Source organism: Gorilla gorilla, chromosome 20 (assembly GCF_029281585.2).
Source record: "Gorilla gorilla gorilla isolate KB3781 chromosome 20, NHGRI_mGorGor1-v2.1_pri, whole genome shotgun sequence".
NCBI classification, from domain to species: domain Eukaryota; kingdom Metazoa; phylum Chordata; class Mammalia; order Primates; family Hominidae; genus Gorilla; species Gorilla gorilla.
In genome coordinates, this window is record NC_073244.2 from 55,768,600 (window position 1) to 55,786,817 (window position 18,218).

General features: G+C 41.7%; 1 protein-coding gene across 1 annotated transcript; it reads left to right on the top strand.

Moving 5' to 3' along the window:
• The first annotated feature begins 3,084 nt into the window (after window positions 1-3,084).
• On the top strand, window positions 3,085-17,982 carry ZNF233 (zinc finger protein 233). The gene is given in 6 exon segments (XM_063701429.1): window positions 3,085-3,271; window positions 7,656-7,717; window positions 9,517-9,643; window positions 10,185-10,280; window positions 16,209-17,951; window positions 17,954-17,982. Coding segments are annotated over 5 exon segments (2,010 nt in total). The 5' UTR covers window positions 3,085-3,271; window positions 7,656-7,702.
• The last annotated feature ends 236 nt before the right edge of the window (window positions 17,983-18,218 follow it).

Sequence of the window (18,218 nt, forward strand, 5' to 3'; positions counted from 1 at the left end):
AAATTTTTTCATAATAAAATTTGGAAAAATAGGCCAGCTGTGGTGGCTCACATCTGTTATCCCAGCACTTTGGGAGGGTGAGGCAGGAGGATTGCTTGAGGCCAGGAGTTTGAGAACAGCCTGGGCAACATAGTGAGACCCTGTCTCTACAATTTTTTTTTTTAATTAGCTGGGTGTGATGGCACATTTTTGTAGTCCTAACTATGCAGGAGTCTGAGGCTGGAGGACCACTTGAGCCCAGGAGTTTGAGGCTGCAGTGAGCCAAGATCACACCATTGCACTCCAGCCGGGGTGACAGAGTAAGACCTTGTTTCAAAAAAGAAAAAAAGATGTTAACTGTATACCACAGGGTAATCACTAAGAAAATATACAGAAAAGGGAATAAGAAGAAAAATTAAATGGTACACTACAGGTCGGGCATGGTGACTCAAGCTTGTAATCCCAGCATTTTGGGAGGCCAAGGTGGGTGGATCACTTTAGGTCAGGAGTTCAAGACCAGCCTGCCCAACATGGCGAAACTCTGTCTTTACTAAAAATACAAAAATTAGCTGGGCATTGTGGTGCATGCCTGTAGTCCCAGCTACTTGGGAGGCTGAGGCATGAGAATCACTTGAACCCAGGAGGCAGAGGTTGCAGTGAGCTGAGATCACACCACTGCACTCCAGCCTGGGCGACAGAGTGAGACCCTGTCTCAAAATGGAAAAAAAAAAAAAAAGGTACGCTGCAAAAACATCAAACAGAAAAGAAGGCATTAATCAAGAGACCTAGGAACAAAAAAGATAAGCCATGTAGAAAACAGATCACAAAGTGAAAGAAGCAAGGCCATTTTAAAATTAGGAATTAATTTAAATGCAAATAGATTAAGCTCTCCAGTTAAAAGGCAAAAATTGGCAGAATGGATAAAACAGCATGATACAACTATATGCTGTCTATAAGAGACTTATTTGCAATCCAAAGACAAAAAATGTTGAGTGAAAAAATGGAAGAAAATTATTCCATGCAGGATGTAAAAAAAGAACTGAAGTAACTGTATTAATATTAGACAAAATCGACTTAGGTAAAAAACTTGACAAGAGACAAACAATGACATTATATATTGACAAAAGAGTCAATCCATCAAGAAGATATAACAATACAGACATTACACAGCTAGTCCCCAAATATATGATGTGAAAATTGATGGAACTGAAGGGAGAGATAAATATTTCTACAATGTTTTCAGACTTCAGTATCTCACTTTCAATAATGGATACAACAACCAGACAAAAGATCAATAAAGAATTAGAGGATTTGGAAACATAAACCAAACTCCTAGCAGATATATACAAAGCACCCCACCTAAAACCAGCAGAATACACATTTTTCTTAAGTGGTCATGAAACATTTTCTGGGATAGATCATACATTAGGCCACAAAACAGGTCTCAATAAAAATAAAAAATCTCACGTATCAACAGAAAGATAAAGTCACATGAAATGTATTCTCAGGCCACAAAAAAATGAAACTCAAATCAGTAACTAGGAAAACTGGAAAATTCACAAATGTGTGGAAATTAAACAGCACACTCATAAAAACCGATGGGGATAGAAGTTACAGGGAAATTAGAAAATACTTTGAGATGAAAACAAAACATGATTCAGGATTCCTTTGGTGCTAAAATAATAACAAAATTCTGTTGACTGAGCTAAAAAAATTTGTGGTAGAAAATATCAAAGGCAGTTCCCCACCCTATACACAATACCCACCCCCATAACTTAAATAAAACAACTTTCTCCTTTCTAGAGAAAATCACATTGGAAACAAAGCCTCTGCAAGAAGTCCTGATATATGTGCTTTTACAAGGCTGCTAAATATTACTTCATTTTTGATTCCACATTGACTTGATCTATTGATGATCATTCTATTGCATTTATCATCTCAAGAGCAAGCTGAGTGGATAAAAAAAATTTTAAATTGAAATAAGGGAAGAAGCATTTTCAAGATATAATTTAGATGTTTTTTTTTTTCCAAATTACAATACAGTTGGCTCTTGAACAACACAGGTTTAAAATGCATGGGTCCACTTATATGTGGAATTTTTTTCAACAAATATATTGCAAATTTTTTTGGAAATTTGCAACAATTTGAAAAAGCTCACAGATAAGCCGTGTAGTCTGGAAATATCAAACAATTAAGAAAAATTTAGGTATATCATGAATGCATAAAATATATGTAGATATTAGTCTATTTTATCATTTACTACCATAAAATATACATGAATTATAAAAAGGTAAAACTTATCAAAACTTACACACACACAGACTGTACGTTCAGTCAAGAGAAATGTAAAACAAAGATGCAATATTAAATCAAGACTGCATAAAGTTAACTGTAGTACATACTGTGCTACTGTATATAATTTAATAGCGATCTCCTGTCACTATTGTGGTGAGCTCATGTGTGTAAATATCTGCTTAAAATTCCAAGTGATGCTAATCATCTCAAAGTGAGCAGTTCATTTCTCTAGTAAATTGCGTATTACAGTAAAAAGTGATCTAAAGGTTTCTTCTTATTTTTTATTGTGTTTAGTGCAATACTATAAAACTTGAATACTACCATGGGTCCTATGTGAACTGCCACTAGTGATGTTGCAAGTGCTCCCAAGATGCATAGAAAAGTCATGACATTATAAGAAAAAGTTGAATTGCTTGATATGTACTGTAGATTGAGGTCTGAAGCTGCAGCTGCCTGCCATTTCAGAAAGATGGTTTATTTTGTAAACAGATGGTGTAAACTTACAGTATCAATACAGTACAGAACTGTAAATATTTCTCTTCCTCTTGATTTTCTTTTTCTTTTTTTTTTTTTTTGGAGCTGGAGTCTCACTCTGTCGCCTAGGCTGGAGTGCCGTGGCACGATATTGGCTCACTGCAACCTCTGCCTCCCGGGTTCAAGCAATTCTCCTGCCTCAGCCTCTGGAGTAGCTGGGATTACAGGCATGTGCCACCACGCCCAGCTAATTTTTGTATTTTTAGTAAAGACGGGGTTTCACCATGTTGGCCAGGCTGGTCTCAAACTGCTGACCTAGTGATCCACCCCCCTTGGCCTCCCAAAGTGCTGGGATTACAGGCGTGAGCCACTGCACCTGGCCCCTCTTGGTCCTTCCTGGCTGGGCAGGGCGGTAGCCTGTTTCCGCTCGGGCATTCTGGGAAGTGTAGTGCAGGAGCCGTTGCAACCTTGTGTACTTCCGCTGCAGGAGGGCGAGGCAGCCGTCATCTATCCCCTCTGGGAGGTGAGTCAGCGCGGAACCTCTGCATCTACGGCGAGCTTTCCTGGCCTGGGCGTTGGACTCGCAGGTGCCGGCCCTCGCCCTCAGTGAAGGGAAGTCGCAGAGGGCGGGGACGACGGTTTGCTTGCCCTTTGTTTTTAGGGCGGTGCATGGGTCTCCAAGTTGGGAATGGCTCCTGGTCGCACGTTTGGTTTGAGGGTCTCCCAGGCGCTCAAGTTCCCTCGCCTTCCCCACCTTCCACACGCTCTGCCGTCTTCTGGCGATATAATCTTGGTAGTTTCTTAATTTCTCCGTTTCTCCTCTGTAAAGTGAGTTTCATAGTAGTACCTATCTGGTAGGGGTTTCGTGAGATTTACTTAAGATAAATAGATGTAAAAATGCGTAGGACCGATCCTGACACACACTGAAAAGGTGGCTGGTTGTTGCCAATCTGTTATTTCTTCCTGGAGAGGAGAGGCATTCAGTCTCTGAAAGCTTCTGTGAGCCCGCAGTGGGTTCTGAGCTCCAGGTGCAGCGCTACTCGCCCTTCTCTGATCTCTGCACCTCGCGGGGCTGTTCCTGGATTCCTAACGTGGGGGACGGGGGTGTCAATTTTCTCTCCATCTTTTTCATTTTTCCTTCCCTTTTAAGGCATGAGTGTGTCTCACCTCCATGTGGTGCCTGGGGATGTCCACTGTCATTCATCCTGGACCAGAAACAGAGTTTAGATATCTTCCAACCTCCTTTCCTTCCTCAGCCTTGACTAACCAGAGGGCTGCAGAGAGGAGGGTGTTGACCCCCTGGCTCTTGGTAACATTGTCCCAACGTGAGAGGACTTAATATATGCTATTGCTATTTCTGCTCAGTTGGAGAACAGATTTCCCACACTCATGAGCAATATTATTTTTCCTGCTGGGCAAATGCTCAAATATTTATGGAATAAATGAGAGGTTGGATTAGGCATGTGTTCATGAATGAGTAATAATAATTTGTTAATACGTTGAGTGCCAGGGTCTCTTCTATAGGCTTTATATGCATTAATTAGCTTAATCTTCATAACAAAGATAATATTGTAATTCCTATTTTACAGATGACAACACTGATGGGTAAAACATTTATCTTCCCAAAGTAAAACAACAGGAAAGAGCCTGAACTAGGAATTTGAGCTCAGGCTGAGCTCAGGCAGAGTGGGTTCTTGACCTTTGTGCCACTCTCCTTCAGCCCTGAGAAATGTCAGTCCCATGGGGGTGCAGTGACTCACGCCTGTAATCCCACACTTTGGAAGGCTGAGGCGGGAGGATGGCTTGAGCCCAGGAGTTCAACAGCAGCCTGGGCAACATAGTGAGACTCCATCTCTACAAAAAAATTAAAAATTAGCCACACACCTGTGGTCCCAGCTACTTGGGAGGCTGAGGCAGGAGGATCGCTTGAGCCCAGGAGGCAGAGGTTGCAGTGAGCTGAGATCATCCCACTGCACTCCAGCCTGGGCAAGAGAGTGAGAGTCTGTCTCAAAAAAATTAAAAAGAGGAAAAGAAATGGTTTCACAGTTTAGGCAATGACTGGGGGATGCTCAAGAGTCATAATAAAAAAAAAATTTTTAAGGATTTGCAGGGAAGAACTCTGAGGAGATGACATTTGAGTAAATACCTGACACTGCTATTAAAATAAATAAATAGATAGGGTTTACATTATCCACAGTCTATGGATTGACCCTTTTATGAATGATTTCACTTTTTTTTTTTTTTTTGAGACTGAGTCTCCCTCTGTCTCCCAGGCTGGAGTGCAGTGGCACGATCTCAGCTCACTGCAACCTCCCACTCCCAGGTTCAAGCGATTCTCGTGCCTCAGCCTCCCGAGTAGCTGGGATTACAGGTGCCCGCCACCATGCCTGGCTAATTTTTGTATTTTTAGGAGAGATGGGGTTTCATCATGTTGGCCAGGCTGGTCTCAAACTCGTGACCTCAAGTGATCGCCTGCCTTGACCTCCTAAAGTGCTGGGATTATAGGCGTGAGCCACTGAGCCTGGCCTAATGATTTCACTTTTAAGGATGACCTTGATGTTGCTTGAGCAAAGCAAATGAAATTAAAAACGCAGAACAAATTGACAGATAAAGTTCATCCTCTCCTCCTCCCAATTAATTTAATAGCCTGAGAATTTTGTAGCTTAAAGGAATCTTGGAGATCAATTAGTACAATCCTTGTCTGACTGTGTGTCATTCTTTGATTCTGTGTGCATCAAATACTCACTATATTCTAGGTGCTTGGGGTAAAAAGATGAGTAATGTTCATTATCTCACAGGCAAAACAGATGCTTGATTTACTAATTATACCCCAAATGCCCCACCTACGCTGAAGGCTTCCAAGAGGAGGGATTACAAGAGAAGGACAGGGAAGCTGGTCCTCTCTGGAGGCAGAGTGGCAGGAGCAAAGGCACGAGAGGACTTGACAACCTAGGAATGAACAAAGTCTGGAAATTCAGGCCTCGAAAAGTGGCCCTGGTACATATAGTGAGCAGAGCTGAGCCAGGCACCCCAAACCCCATTTGTTTTTTTCTACTAAATGTCGTGAAATGTCAAGTCTTGCAAAATCCTGTTACTGAGCAGAGCAGGAGGGTGCAGGTAAATATAGGACCAGAACAAAGGGAATTGGATGTTAAAAATTGATCTCTCTCCCTAGCTTTCAGAAGAGAATACATTGCTCTCGTCCCTACTAGAGTGTTTCTGCGCTGAAGTAGGAGGACCCACGAACAGGAGTAGCTATCTGTATTGAATGCTATCTTGTATATACTCACTGAAACCTCTTAATAACCCTACGAGGTAGATACTGTTATTGTCCTCACTTTATGGGTGAGGAAATAGGCACAAAGAGCTAGTACACAAAGAGCTAGTAAGTCAGAAGAGTCAATTAGGATATTAGGTTCCTCATCATCTGGCTCCAGTATCCCTCAGCAGATCATTTTCAGCAGTTCATACCCTCCAACTTCCCCTTCTCTGATCTCTAAGACATGATTCCTTCCATGTCTTCATATTTCTGATTAGAGAAGGAGACACGATTAAGAGACAGACTCTGGACTCAGCTGGGTTCAGATGCAGTCTCACCTCACCAGCTCTGTGACCTTGGGCAACTTAATCTCAGTAATCCTCAGCTTCCTCATCCATTAAATGGGAACGACAGTCATCATATCATCACTTATTGAGAGCTTATATAATGTGCCAGAGACGCAACCAAGGCTTTTACCCCATTTAAAAAATTGAGTCATAATTCATATACCATATAATTCACCCTTTTAAAGGGTGCAATTCGGTGGTATTTAGTGTATCCACAATGTTAGGTTGTACAACCATCACTATTTTCCAATTGAAGAACATTTGTATCACCCCCAAAAGAAACCTCATATGCCCTAGCCATCACTCTTTACTATCTCCTCTCTCAGGCCCTGGCAACTATTACTTTTTGTCTCTATGGTTTAGCCTAGCCAAGACTATTCGATTTGCTCATTAATCCCAAAAGCAACTGTAAATTAGGATCTGTTATTAGTACTACAGTATTTTTCATTTAAGTGAGACAGATACTGTCAAACTTTTGTTTAAAAAAAAGCTAGCAGAGACACATTTTAAATTAGTATTTCCTTACGACAGTGAGCACGGGAAAGGGAGATACACCACTGAGACTCTCCTGGCTACATGAAGAAAATTCATAAGTATTTATACCTTTTACAAAACTGAATGCTGATATCAATTAAATATTATAGGACAACAAAGTAGTAAGTAATATAGCCAATCAGAATTATAGACTTTTCAGAGGTAAAGGTGAATTTCATAAGATAAAGCATTGTACAGTCTTTGAAATCTGGATGTTATAAAAGACTCTCTTATTGGAAATGATGGCAAAAGATATTTGCAACAACAATTTTATGATGCATAATATCATCTGCTTTTCTGCAGCTTGCAGGGAAATCAGTTATACGAGTTTCCGTCTGTTCACACATTTAAACCTTACAATAATCTTGCAAGAAAGCACTATTTTTCTCATTTGCAGGTGACAGATTTGAGGAATGGGGAGGTTAATTAGCTTAAACAGAGTTAGTAGCCATGCCAGGATTTGACCCCAGACCTTGTGACCCCAAAATCCACTTTTGTAGCCAGTACATTCTGCTGCAAGTAGCTGGGATTACAGGTGTGTGCCACCACACCCAGCTAATTTTTGTATTTTTTTGTAGAGATGGGGTTTCATCATGTTGCTCAGGCTAGTCTCGAACTCCTGAGCTCAAGCAATCTGCCTGCCTCAGCCTCCCAAAGTGCTGGGATTACAGGCATGAGCCACCATGCCCGGCCACCTTTTAAAAATTCAGCCAGAACAGCCATGTGGGCTAGGGCCTGTTTCTCATGGCTTCTTTCTCTTTTCCCAGTTCTGCCTTCCCAGGACCCTGCCCTTCCCCAGAAGGAGCAGGAGAAAATGACCAAGTTTCAGGTGAGTTGAGTTTTGATTTTTATCTCTTAAAATGACATCTCTTTTCCTCAAAGGTTAGACACTTTTTTTTCTCTTCCTTGGGAAAGATAAAGGAGGAAAACAGGTATTTGGGATCTGCTAGTTACTTGATTTTCGACTGGTTCAATTTTTTGTTTATGTCTTTAGCTTTTGTTTTGGTAGTTTTATTTTATCATCTTTATTTCACAAGTAGTAGTGCAAAAATTCGTAGATATCAAAAAATGGGAGAAAACCTCCACATTACTACATTGCATACAAATAATCTATTTCCCCCATACTATTTTATATGTATTTACATATTGTATGTCTTATATCTATACTTGTCAGTGTATTTTAAGGAACTACAATCACATTCTATATACAATTTTCTTTTTTCAGTTAATGTTGTTACTAGAGTTTTGTATGATTTAGTGTTCCTTTATGTATTTGTCTCAGAAGGGTTTTCAATTTTGTCTAATTTTTCAGAGGCTACAACAAACATACACAATGCTGTGTGTCTAGTATTTCAATTTGCAAGACTTTTTCATGGGGCTTTAAAAATGCAATATTTACTTACAAAAATTACATATATCTTAAGTGGTCAGGTCAATAACAGTTTTATATCCCACTTCGACAGTTGTATAATTGCATTAGCCCACCATTCGGAACAAGATATAGAACATTTATATTACCCCAAAAAGGTCCCTCCTGTCTCTTTCAAGTCAGTTCCTTACTCCCCAGAGGCATCCTCTGTTATCCCTTACCCCCTTCTCACCCTTTCCCCCTGAGGCCCTAAAGTCCACTGTGTCATTCTTAGACCTTTGGATCCTCATAGCTTAGCTCCTACTTATGACAGAGAACATACGATGTTTGGTTTTCCATTCCTGAGTTACTTCACATAGAATAATAGTCTCCAATATCATCCAGCTTGCTGCAAATGCCATTAATTCGTTCCTTTTTATGGCTGAGTAGTATTCCATCATACACACACACACACACACACACACACACACACACACACACACACCACGGTTTCTTTTTTTTGAGACGGAGTCTTGCACTGTTGCCTGGGCTGGAGTGCAATGGCGCGATCCTGGCTCACTGCAACCTCCACCTCCCAGGTTCAAGCAATTCTCCGCCTCAGCCTCCCGAGTAGCTGGGATTACAGGCACCTGCCAACATACCCAGCTAATTTTTTGTGTTTTTAGTAGAGACGGTGTTTCACCATGTTGGCCAGGCTGGTCTCGAACTCCTGACTTCGTGGTTCACCCACCTCGGCCTCCCAAAGTGCTGGGATTACAGGCGTGAGCCACTGCGGCCGGCCACACAGTTTCTTTATCTACTCATTGATTGATGGGCATTTGGGTTGGTTCCACATTTTTGCAGTTGCAAATTGTGCTACTATAAACGTGCATGTACAAGCACCTTTTTCAGCGTTGGGACTAAATTGACCCAACATTTCTAGGACAATTTGGTAGTATCAGTCAAGTTATAAAATATGTATTCCGTGTGATTCAAGATTTACAGTGCTGGGGCATTTACTGTTGGAATACTTACAAATGTCACTAAATTAAATACACAGGGGTTATTTTTTAGTAGCACACACTTTTGATGTGACTGTGGAAAAGTAGTCTATGAGATTGGCATGTGGGATGGAGAAAACGAGGAAGCTACTTAAAGTTCATTCGAGGCCCTCACAATCCAGAACGTCTTCCTGCCTGTTCTTTCTACCTGCTCAGTGCTGCCTCTCTCCCAGCAGTTATTGGCCATAAGAGTGAGATTACATCTGCTTGATGTTGTAGGAGATGGTGACATTCAAGGATGTGGCTGTGGTCTTCACCAGGGAGGAGCTGGGGTTGCTGGACCTTGCCCAGAGAAAGCTGTACCAAGATGTGATGCTGGAGAACTTCAGGAACCTGCTGTCAGTGGGTGAGCACAGGCACCTTCTGTAACTGAGTATCAGCCCTCTGGACTGTCCTGCTTTCAATTATTTAAGACTTTGGGACGCTTAAAATGCTTCCCTGAACTTGGGGATGTGAATTTTCTAATTCCTCAGGGACATCTTGTCTACACCTTGTCTATTTTTCTCAAATTGCAGTTGTGAAATCTTGGTGGGTTTTGAAATCAGTTGGTGAGTTACATTATTATTGTGTTTAATGAAATGAAATAGAAATATTATAGCTCCTTGTCAGGAACTGCATTCAGTGCAACGAAAATTGTAAGTAAAAACAGGAAAGAAGATGTGATAAAAGTAGATAATGGTTAGGATCAAATTATCTGATCACTTGATTTCAGTGATTTACATTTATGTACTTGTGTACTGGATCACAAATTAAAAGGTATTCAGACAATAGCTCATGATCACAATTTTGAAAAATACTACTTAGAGCGCATGAAAATGGTGGTGTTGGAATTAAAATTTTTGACTATAATGCATTCACTTTATATATATGCCATTTCTTTTTCACAGGCTATCAACCCTTCAAACTAGATGTGATATTACAGTTGGGAAAAGAAGACAAGCTTTGGATGATGGAGACAGAAATCCAAGGAGATGGGTGTTCAGGTGAGAACCATGGAGCTCTGAGTCTTTGCAGGGTACAGCCTAGTCCTCTCCTCCTCACCACCTCCTCAGCCACCAGCCTGGCCCAAGACCCCAGAATTCATCACCCTGGTTTACTGCAGCAGCTTGCGCATGACCTTCCTCCTTCCACCTCCCTCCAGTCCATTCTCCAGATAGCAGCCAGATCATGTAAGTCAGATCATGTCACTCCTTGGCTCAAAAGCCTTCTGTGACTTCCTATCTCACTCATTAATTCCAAAATCTCTACGAGCCTTCAGGGTCCTATGTGACCTGGTCACCCACTCCCTGTGAATTGATTTCCTATCCTTTGCTTTTCACTCAGTTCTTTCCAGCCACACAAGACTGCTGTGTGTTTCTTATACATGCCAAGTGTGCTTTTTTTTTTCTTTAAGACAGGTCTCACTCTGTGACCTAGGCTGAAGTGGTGGTGCAATCATGGTACACTGCAGCCTCGACCTCCCAGGCTCAGTCCATCTTCTCACCTCAGCCTCCTGAGTAGCTGGGATGGGACTACAGGCACATGCCACTATGCTGGACTAATTTTAAAACTATGTATATATACATGTTTTTTTTTTTTTTTTGGTAGAGATGAGGTCTCACCATATTACCCAGGTTGGTCTCAAACTCCTGAGCTCAAGCAATCCTCCCACTTCAGCCTCCCAAAGTGTTAGGATTACAGGCATGAGCCACTGTGCCTGGCATACATGTATTTCTTTCTACCTGAAGCCTTTTGCTCTTCTGTCTGCCTGGGATGTTCTTACCTCATACATCCTCTTGGCTCCCAGCCTACTTCCTTTATGTCTGGTCAGATGTCATCTCACCACAGAAACCTGCTTTTTTTTTTCTTTTAGACGGAGTCTTGCTCTGTCGCCAGGCTGGAGTGCTATGGCACGATCTTGGCTCACTGCAACCTCCGACTCCCTGGAAACCTGCTTTGACTACCCTGTTTAAAATACCTATCCTTGGCTGGGCGTGATGGCTCATCCCTGTAATCTCAGCAGTTTGAGTGGCCAAGGTGGCAGGATCACTCGAGGCCAGGAGTTTAAGACCAGCCTCGACAACACAGTGAGACCGCACCTCTTCAAAAAAATTAAAAAAATTAGCTCACAGCTATAATTGTGCCACTGCACTCTAGCCTGGGCGACAGAGCAAGACCCTGTCTCAAAAATAAATACATACATACATACATACATTTAATTAAATTAAATTCCCATCTCTTTATTCTGCCTGACTTTGTGATTAATCATCAATCATCAGCTGACATATTCATGTATTATATTTTGTTTACTTTTCTATGGTCTCTTTCCCCATTAGAGTACAACTTCCTGAGCATAAGAATTTTACCTGTTTTCTTTTCATTTTTCTTTTTCTTTTCTTAGAGATGGGGGTCTGGCTTTTTCACCTAGGCTGGAGTGCAGTGATACAATCATAGCTTGCTGCAGCTCAAACTCCTGGGCTGGGACTACAGGAGTGCACTACTGCGCCCAACACTAATATTACCTGTTTTAAAATTGCTGATCCTTATTGCCTTTAATAGGCTTGGCACATAATACCTGTTCATTTAATATTTGTCGAATGAGTGACTGAATGAATGAATGAATGGGTTAATGGACCGATGTCAGTAACGTCAGTTAATGGACTAATGGATAGATGTTTTCATTTGAATAGTACTGAAATGGCTCCCTCACAGATCTCCCAACCTGTGGTATCTGCGAGACTTTTGGTGAGAGTTGCCTCATCCATACACCCAGTGACAACCTCCCTGTTCTGCTTTCACCCCTCTCCTTCTATTCTTTCTCTTCCTTATTTCATTCCCCCTTTTCTTCACTCCTTCCTTCATTTATCATTTAATTTGAAAATACATCATAAATACCTAAAATACACTAATTAAAGTCATTCCTACTTGATAGAAGCACCAAAACGCAAAACTAAATTAAACAAACAAAAAAAGCAAACCAAAAGCCCAGGAGAATCTCTCCGCTTATCTGAGAGAGACAGGCCCTGGATTTTGTAAGTAGCTGGAGTAGTAAAATCTTTCCAATCTTCTTATCTTTTATTTTCTTGTATCTCCATGCTGCATGAAGGTTTACTGCATTGCAATCAGGAATGTTGGATGCTGACTTCTTTGACTGACTGCCTCATTTAAAAAATTTTTTTTTGTTTTTGACTGCCTCATTTTCGTGTATAAACCTAAAACTTGGGAATTATGATCCCAGTTATTGCCATTGTCTTTTTTTTTTTTTTTTTCTTAACAGGTAGCTTCCCAACTTCTTCTTTGCCTCCTTGAGCAAATCTTGACTGTTTTTGTTTTTTTTTTCTTTTTTTGAGATAGAGTCTCGCTCTGTTGCCAGGCTAGAGTGCAGTGGCACAATCTTGGCTGGCTGCAACCTCTGCCTCTCAGGTTCAAGTGATTCTCCTGCCTCAGCCTCCCGAGTAGCAGGGACTATAGGCGCATGCCACCACACCCAGCTAATTTTTGTATTTTTAGTAGAGATGGGGTTTCACCATGTTGGCCAGGATGGTCTCTATCTCTTGACCTTGTGATCTGCCCACGCTGGCCTCCCAAAGTGCTGGGATTACAGGCATGAGCCACTGCTCCCGGCCACAAATCTTTACTTTTTTTTTTTTTTAATTTTTGGCCAACTTTTTATTGAAATATATACAGAAAACTGTACAAATTGTAAATGTATAGCTCCCTAAATTTTCAGAAAGTAAAATGGCTTGTTTTACAGTTCTTTTTTATTGAGGTAAAATTTACATGTGCACACCTTAAGTGTGCAATTTGATGAGTTTTGACAAAAGGATATAACTATGTAACTCACAGCCCTTGGAAAACTGAACAAATCTGACAGCGTATTCTACCCTCACCTCTCTTTATTTTTTGGCAAACATCAGAATTTTTTAGGGTTTCACATTCTGCCTGTCCACCTAGGTACCCAGCTCCACCTATACAAAATATTCCTGAGGTCTATTTTCACTGGACAGAAGTATGAATTAAAGGGCATCTTCTCCCTCAAGGATCAATGAAACAAAATCTCACAGAGTATGGTGCTAAGTGGATCTCACTGTCTTCACTCCTCATGGAGAGAGTTCACAGGCAGAGAATAAAGAGGTGTCACTAAAGCACTATTTCAGAACATAGTTACTCTTCTGATGTTATGTTCAGCCTACTTATAATTTTTATGACACCTGTGTTAGTTATCAATTATTTTATAACAAATTACTGTGAAACTTAGCACCTTGGCCAGTTGTGGTGGCTCACGCCTGTAATCCCAGCACTTTGGGAGGCTGAGACAGGCAGATCACCTGAGGTCAGGAGTTCGAGACCAGCCTGGCCAACATGGTGAAACCCCATCTATACTTAAAAAAAAAAAAAAAAAAAAAAAAAAATTAGCCAGGTGTGGTGGCAGGCAACTGTAATCCCAGCTACTGGGGAGGCTGAGGCAGGAGAATCACTTGAACCCCAGAGGCAGAGGTTGCATTGAGCTGATATCATACCATTGCACTCCAGCCTGAGGAACAAGAGCGGAACTTCGTCTGAAAACAAAACAAAAACCTTAGCACCTTAAAACAATGAACATTGGTTTATAGTTTCTATGGGTTAGGCATATGGGAGCAGCTTAGCTTAACCCTGAGTGAGGGTTCTCACTCCGGATCTCAAAAAGCTGTTAAAGAGTGACGGAGCTGCCGTCCCCGGAAGGCTGGACTGGGACTGAAGGACCTGCTTCCAAGGTGGGCTCGTTCACATGGCTGTGGCAGGAGGCCTCGCTTCCTTGCTAAGTGAACCGTTCCCTACGGCTGCTGAAGTGTCCTCAAAACATGGCAGCTAGTTTCTCCCAGACCCAGTGATTCAGGAGAGTGGAAGACAGAAGCCACAGTGTTTTTATGAGCTAGCATCAGAAGTGACAGATCATCACTTCTGCCATATTCTATTGGTTTCACAGACCAAACTTGATACAGTGTGGGAGAGGGCTTCAAAAGGGAATGGATCCCAATGGGGAGTGATCACTGGGGACCATCTTGTATTAGCCATTTAGGTTTATCAGAAAATTCAGTCAAACCAAGTGGCAACAATTATCAATGCCTTTACTCCTATAGGGTGTGTCAGCTATGGGAATAAGTTTTCTAATTCTTTTTCATTTATCAGGTTCACTAATTGAATATTATATACTTAGAACCTTATCGAAAAGAAGGAGAATTCTCTCAAATCTAGCTCATCAAATGTATGTTTAAGGACTAAATTAAGGAAATAATGGTACTATCTTATGGGTTCATTCTCAAGACAGAGAAGATATTTTTCTATATTCTCTTCACTTTTGCCAAGGATGTCCCCTCTTTCTTTCTTTGAGAATTCTTGGCATCACTTAATAATCCACTTGTGAATGCTGAAGGAGAGATTCAGGCTTTTGTAACCATTTTTGGGCTTTATCATATACAGATGCAGGTTGTACAATGTAACCATGATTCTGAGGCTCACATATAGCCAGGATTTTGTAGATTTTATACATCTGCCATGGAAAAGAGGAGAGGATTTTTTTTTTTTTTTTGAGACAGAGTCTCACTCTGTAGCCCAGGCTTGAGTGCAGTGGCACGATCTCCGCTCACTGCAAGCTCTGCCTCCTGGGTTCACACCATTCTCCTGCCTTGGCCTCCCGAGTAGCCGGGACTACAGGCGCCTGCCCCCATGCCTGGCTAATTTTTCTGTATTTTTAGTAGAGACGGGGTTTCACCATGTTAGCCAGGATGGTCTCGATCTCCTGACCTCGTGATCCACCTGCCTCGGCCTCCCAAAGTGCTGGGATTACAGGTGAGAGCCACCGCACCCAGCCAAAGAGAAGAGGATTTTTAAGTGATTATTCTTATGGACAAGGAGGTAAAGTTTCTCCTCTACAACGTCTTTCTAGGGCATCTTTTTGTTGCTCTGTAGCCTGTGTATTTGACCACATACATAAGTCTTGGTATTGGCCAGGCATGGTGGCTCACACCTGTAATCCCAGCACTTTGGGAGGCCAAGGCAGGCAGATGACTTGAGGTCAGGAGTTCAAGACCAGCCTGGCCAACATGGTGAAACCCTGTCTCTACTAAAAATACAAAAAAAATTAATGAGGTGTGGTGGCATGCACTTGTAGTCCCAGCTCCTCCAGAGGCTGAGGCAGGAGAATCACTTGAACCCCAGAGGTGGAGGTTTCAGTAAGCCAAGATCATGCCATCACACTCCAGCCTGGGCAAGAGTGAGATTCCATCTCAAAAAAAAAAAAATCCTCTCCTCTTTTCCATGGCAGATGTATAAAATCTACAAAATCCTGGCTATATGTGAGCCTCAGAATCATGGTTACATTGTACAACCTGCAGTCTCAAAAAAAAAAAAAAAGTCTTGGTATAGCTCTAAATGAGTCTCATTAACATTTTGTATATAGAAGCCAGCCTTTTTTGTTGCCATAGGCATGAAAAAAACTAATGATAGTCTGGGTGCGGTGGCTCACACCTGTAATCCCAGCACTTTGGGAGGCCGAGGCGGGCAGATCACGAGGTCAGGAGTTCGAGACCATCCTGGCTAACATGGTGAAACCCCATCTCTACTAAAAATACAAAAAAATGAGCTGGGCATGGTGGCAGGTGCCTGTAGTCCCAGCTACTCGGGAGGCCGAGGCAGGAGAATGGAATGAACCCGGGAGGTGGAGCTTGCAGTGAGCCAAGAGCACACCACTGCACTCCAGCCTGGGTGACAGAGCGAGACTCCGTCTCAAAAAACAAAAAAAGAGAAAAAAAAACCGATGATAAAGTCAAGCTGAACTCTCCACTGGTTTATTAAGGTTTCCCAATGTGGTCAACCTGTGAAATGTTTTTTTATTTCTGAACAAATATTCAGTTGCCTTCATTTTCATTTCTGAGTTCTCTTTATCATTCCAGGACACAGGAATCAAAATGAGATAGATACCCTTCAAGAAGTAAGATTAAGATTCCTTTCATATGAAGACCTTATATGCTGGCAAATATGGGAACAATTTACAAGTAAATTAACCAGTAATCAAGACCTAATAATAAATCTTCAAGGCAAGAGGTCCAAGTTGCTAAAACAAGGTGATTCCCCCTGTCAGGTGTGGACAGGAGAATCTAGTCAGGTCTCTGAAGATGAGAACTATGTAATAAAGCTGCAAGGGGAGAGTTCAAATAGCATAAAAATTCAAGAGCTTCCATTGAGGACCACCTGGGATTTCTGGAGGAAAATGTATCTGAGAGAACCACAGAATTATCAGAGTAGGTGTCAGCAAATTGATGTAAAAAATAAGCTCTGTAAATGTGATCATTGTGTTAGGCAAAGAATTGCTTATCAACATGATGATCATGGAGTACACAAAAGAGAGAAAGCTTTTAGCCACAATAACTGTGGAAAAGACTATGTGAAGGAATCATCCCAGCATAGCATAATCCAATCAGGAGAGCAAACCTCTGATGAGAATGGAAAAGGCTTCAGTGTTGGCTCTAATCTTGAACTTCACCAGCAACTACACTTAAGAGACAAGCCTCATGTAAATGTTGAGTGCGGGAAGGGCACAGGTTACAGCTCAGGGCTTCCCAGGCATCAGTGTTTCCACATAGGAGAGAAATGCTATAGGAATGGTGACAGTAGTGAGGGCTTCAGTCAGGGCTCACACCTGCAACCTCATCAGAGAGTCAGCACAGGAGAGAACCTCTACAGATGTCAGGTATATGCCCGGAGCTTCAACCAGAACTCCTGTCTTCCCTCTCATGAGCTTACTCACCCAGGAGAGAAGTTGTGTACATGTGGCAGGTGTGGGAAGGGCTTCCATCATAGCTTAGATTTTGACATTCACTGTGTAGACAGTGCTGGAGAGAGAGCCTGTAAATATGATGTATATGATAAAGGCTTCATTCAGACATCACAACTTCAAGCCCATCAGAGAGGTCACTCTAGAGACAAGACATATAAATGAGAAGTAAGTGACAGGATATTTAATAGGAATTCTGGTCTTCACCAGAGAGTTCACACTGGAGAGAAACCATATAAATGTGAGGTATGTGATAAGGGCTTCAGTAAGGCCTCAAATCTTCAAGCCCATCAGAGAATCCACACTGGAGAGAAACCCTACAAATGTGATGTGTGTGGTAAGAACTTCAGCCGTAATTCCCACCTTCAGGCCCATCAGAGAGTCCATACAGGAGAGAAACCCTACAAATGTGACACATGTGGGAAGGACTTCAGTCAGATCTCTCATCTTCAGGCCCATCAGAGAGTTCACACAGGAGAGAAGCCATACAAATGTGAGACATGTGGGAAGGGCTTTAGTCAGAGTTCGCATCTCCAAGACCATCAGCGAGTCCATACTGGAGAGAAACCCTACAAATGTGATGTGTGTGGGAAAGGCTTCAGTTGGAGTTCACATCTTCAAGCCCATCAGAGAGTCCACACAGGAGAGAAACCATACAAATGTGAAGAATGTGGGAAAGGCTTCATCTGGAACTCATATCTTCATGTTCATCAGAGGATCCACACAGGAGAGAAACCCTATAAATGTGGCATGTGTGGTAAGAGCTTCAGTCAGACTTCACATCTTCAAGCCCATCAGAGAGTCCATACTGGAGAGAAACCATACAAATGTTTTGTGTGTAGTAAGGGCTTTAGTAAGAGTTCATGTCTTCAGATTCATCAGAGAGTCCATGATGGTGATGAATCTATTAATCATGATGAGTGTGATAGGGGTGCTCTTCAAGACTTAGACTTCCCATTTTCCTCAGAAAATCCACACAGCACAGAATATTTATAAAATGTCATATTTTAAGAATTCATGAGCTGAGTTTTTATAGTTATCTGAATTCCATTAAATAAAACCTATTTTTGTATGAATATGACCAGTTTCAAGCAGAGCCCAAAATGTCACAGTTGTCAAGAGAACACAC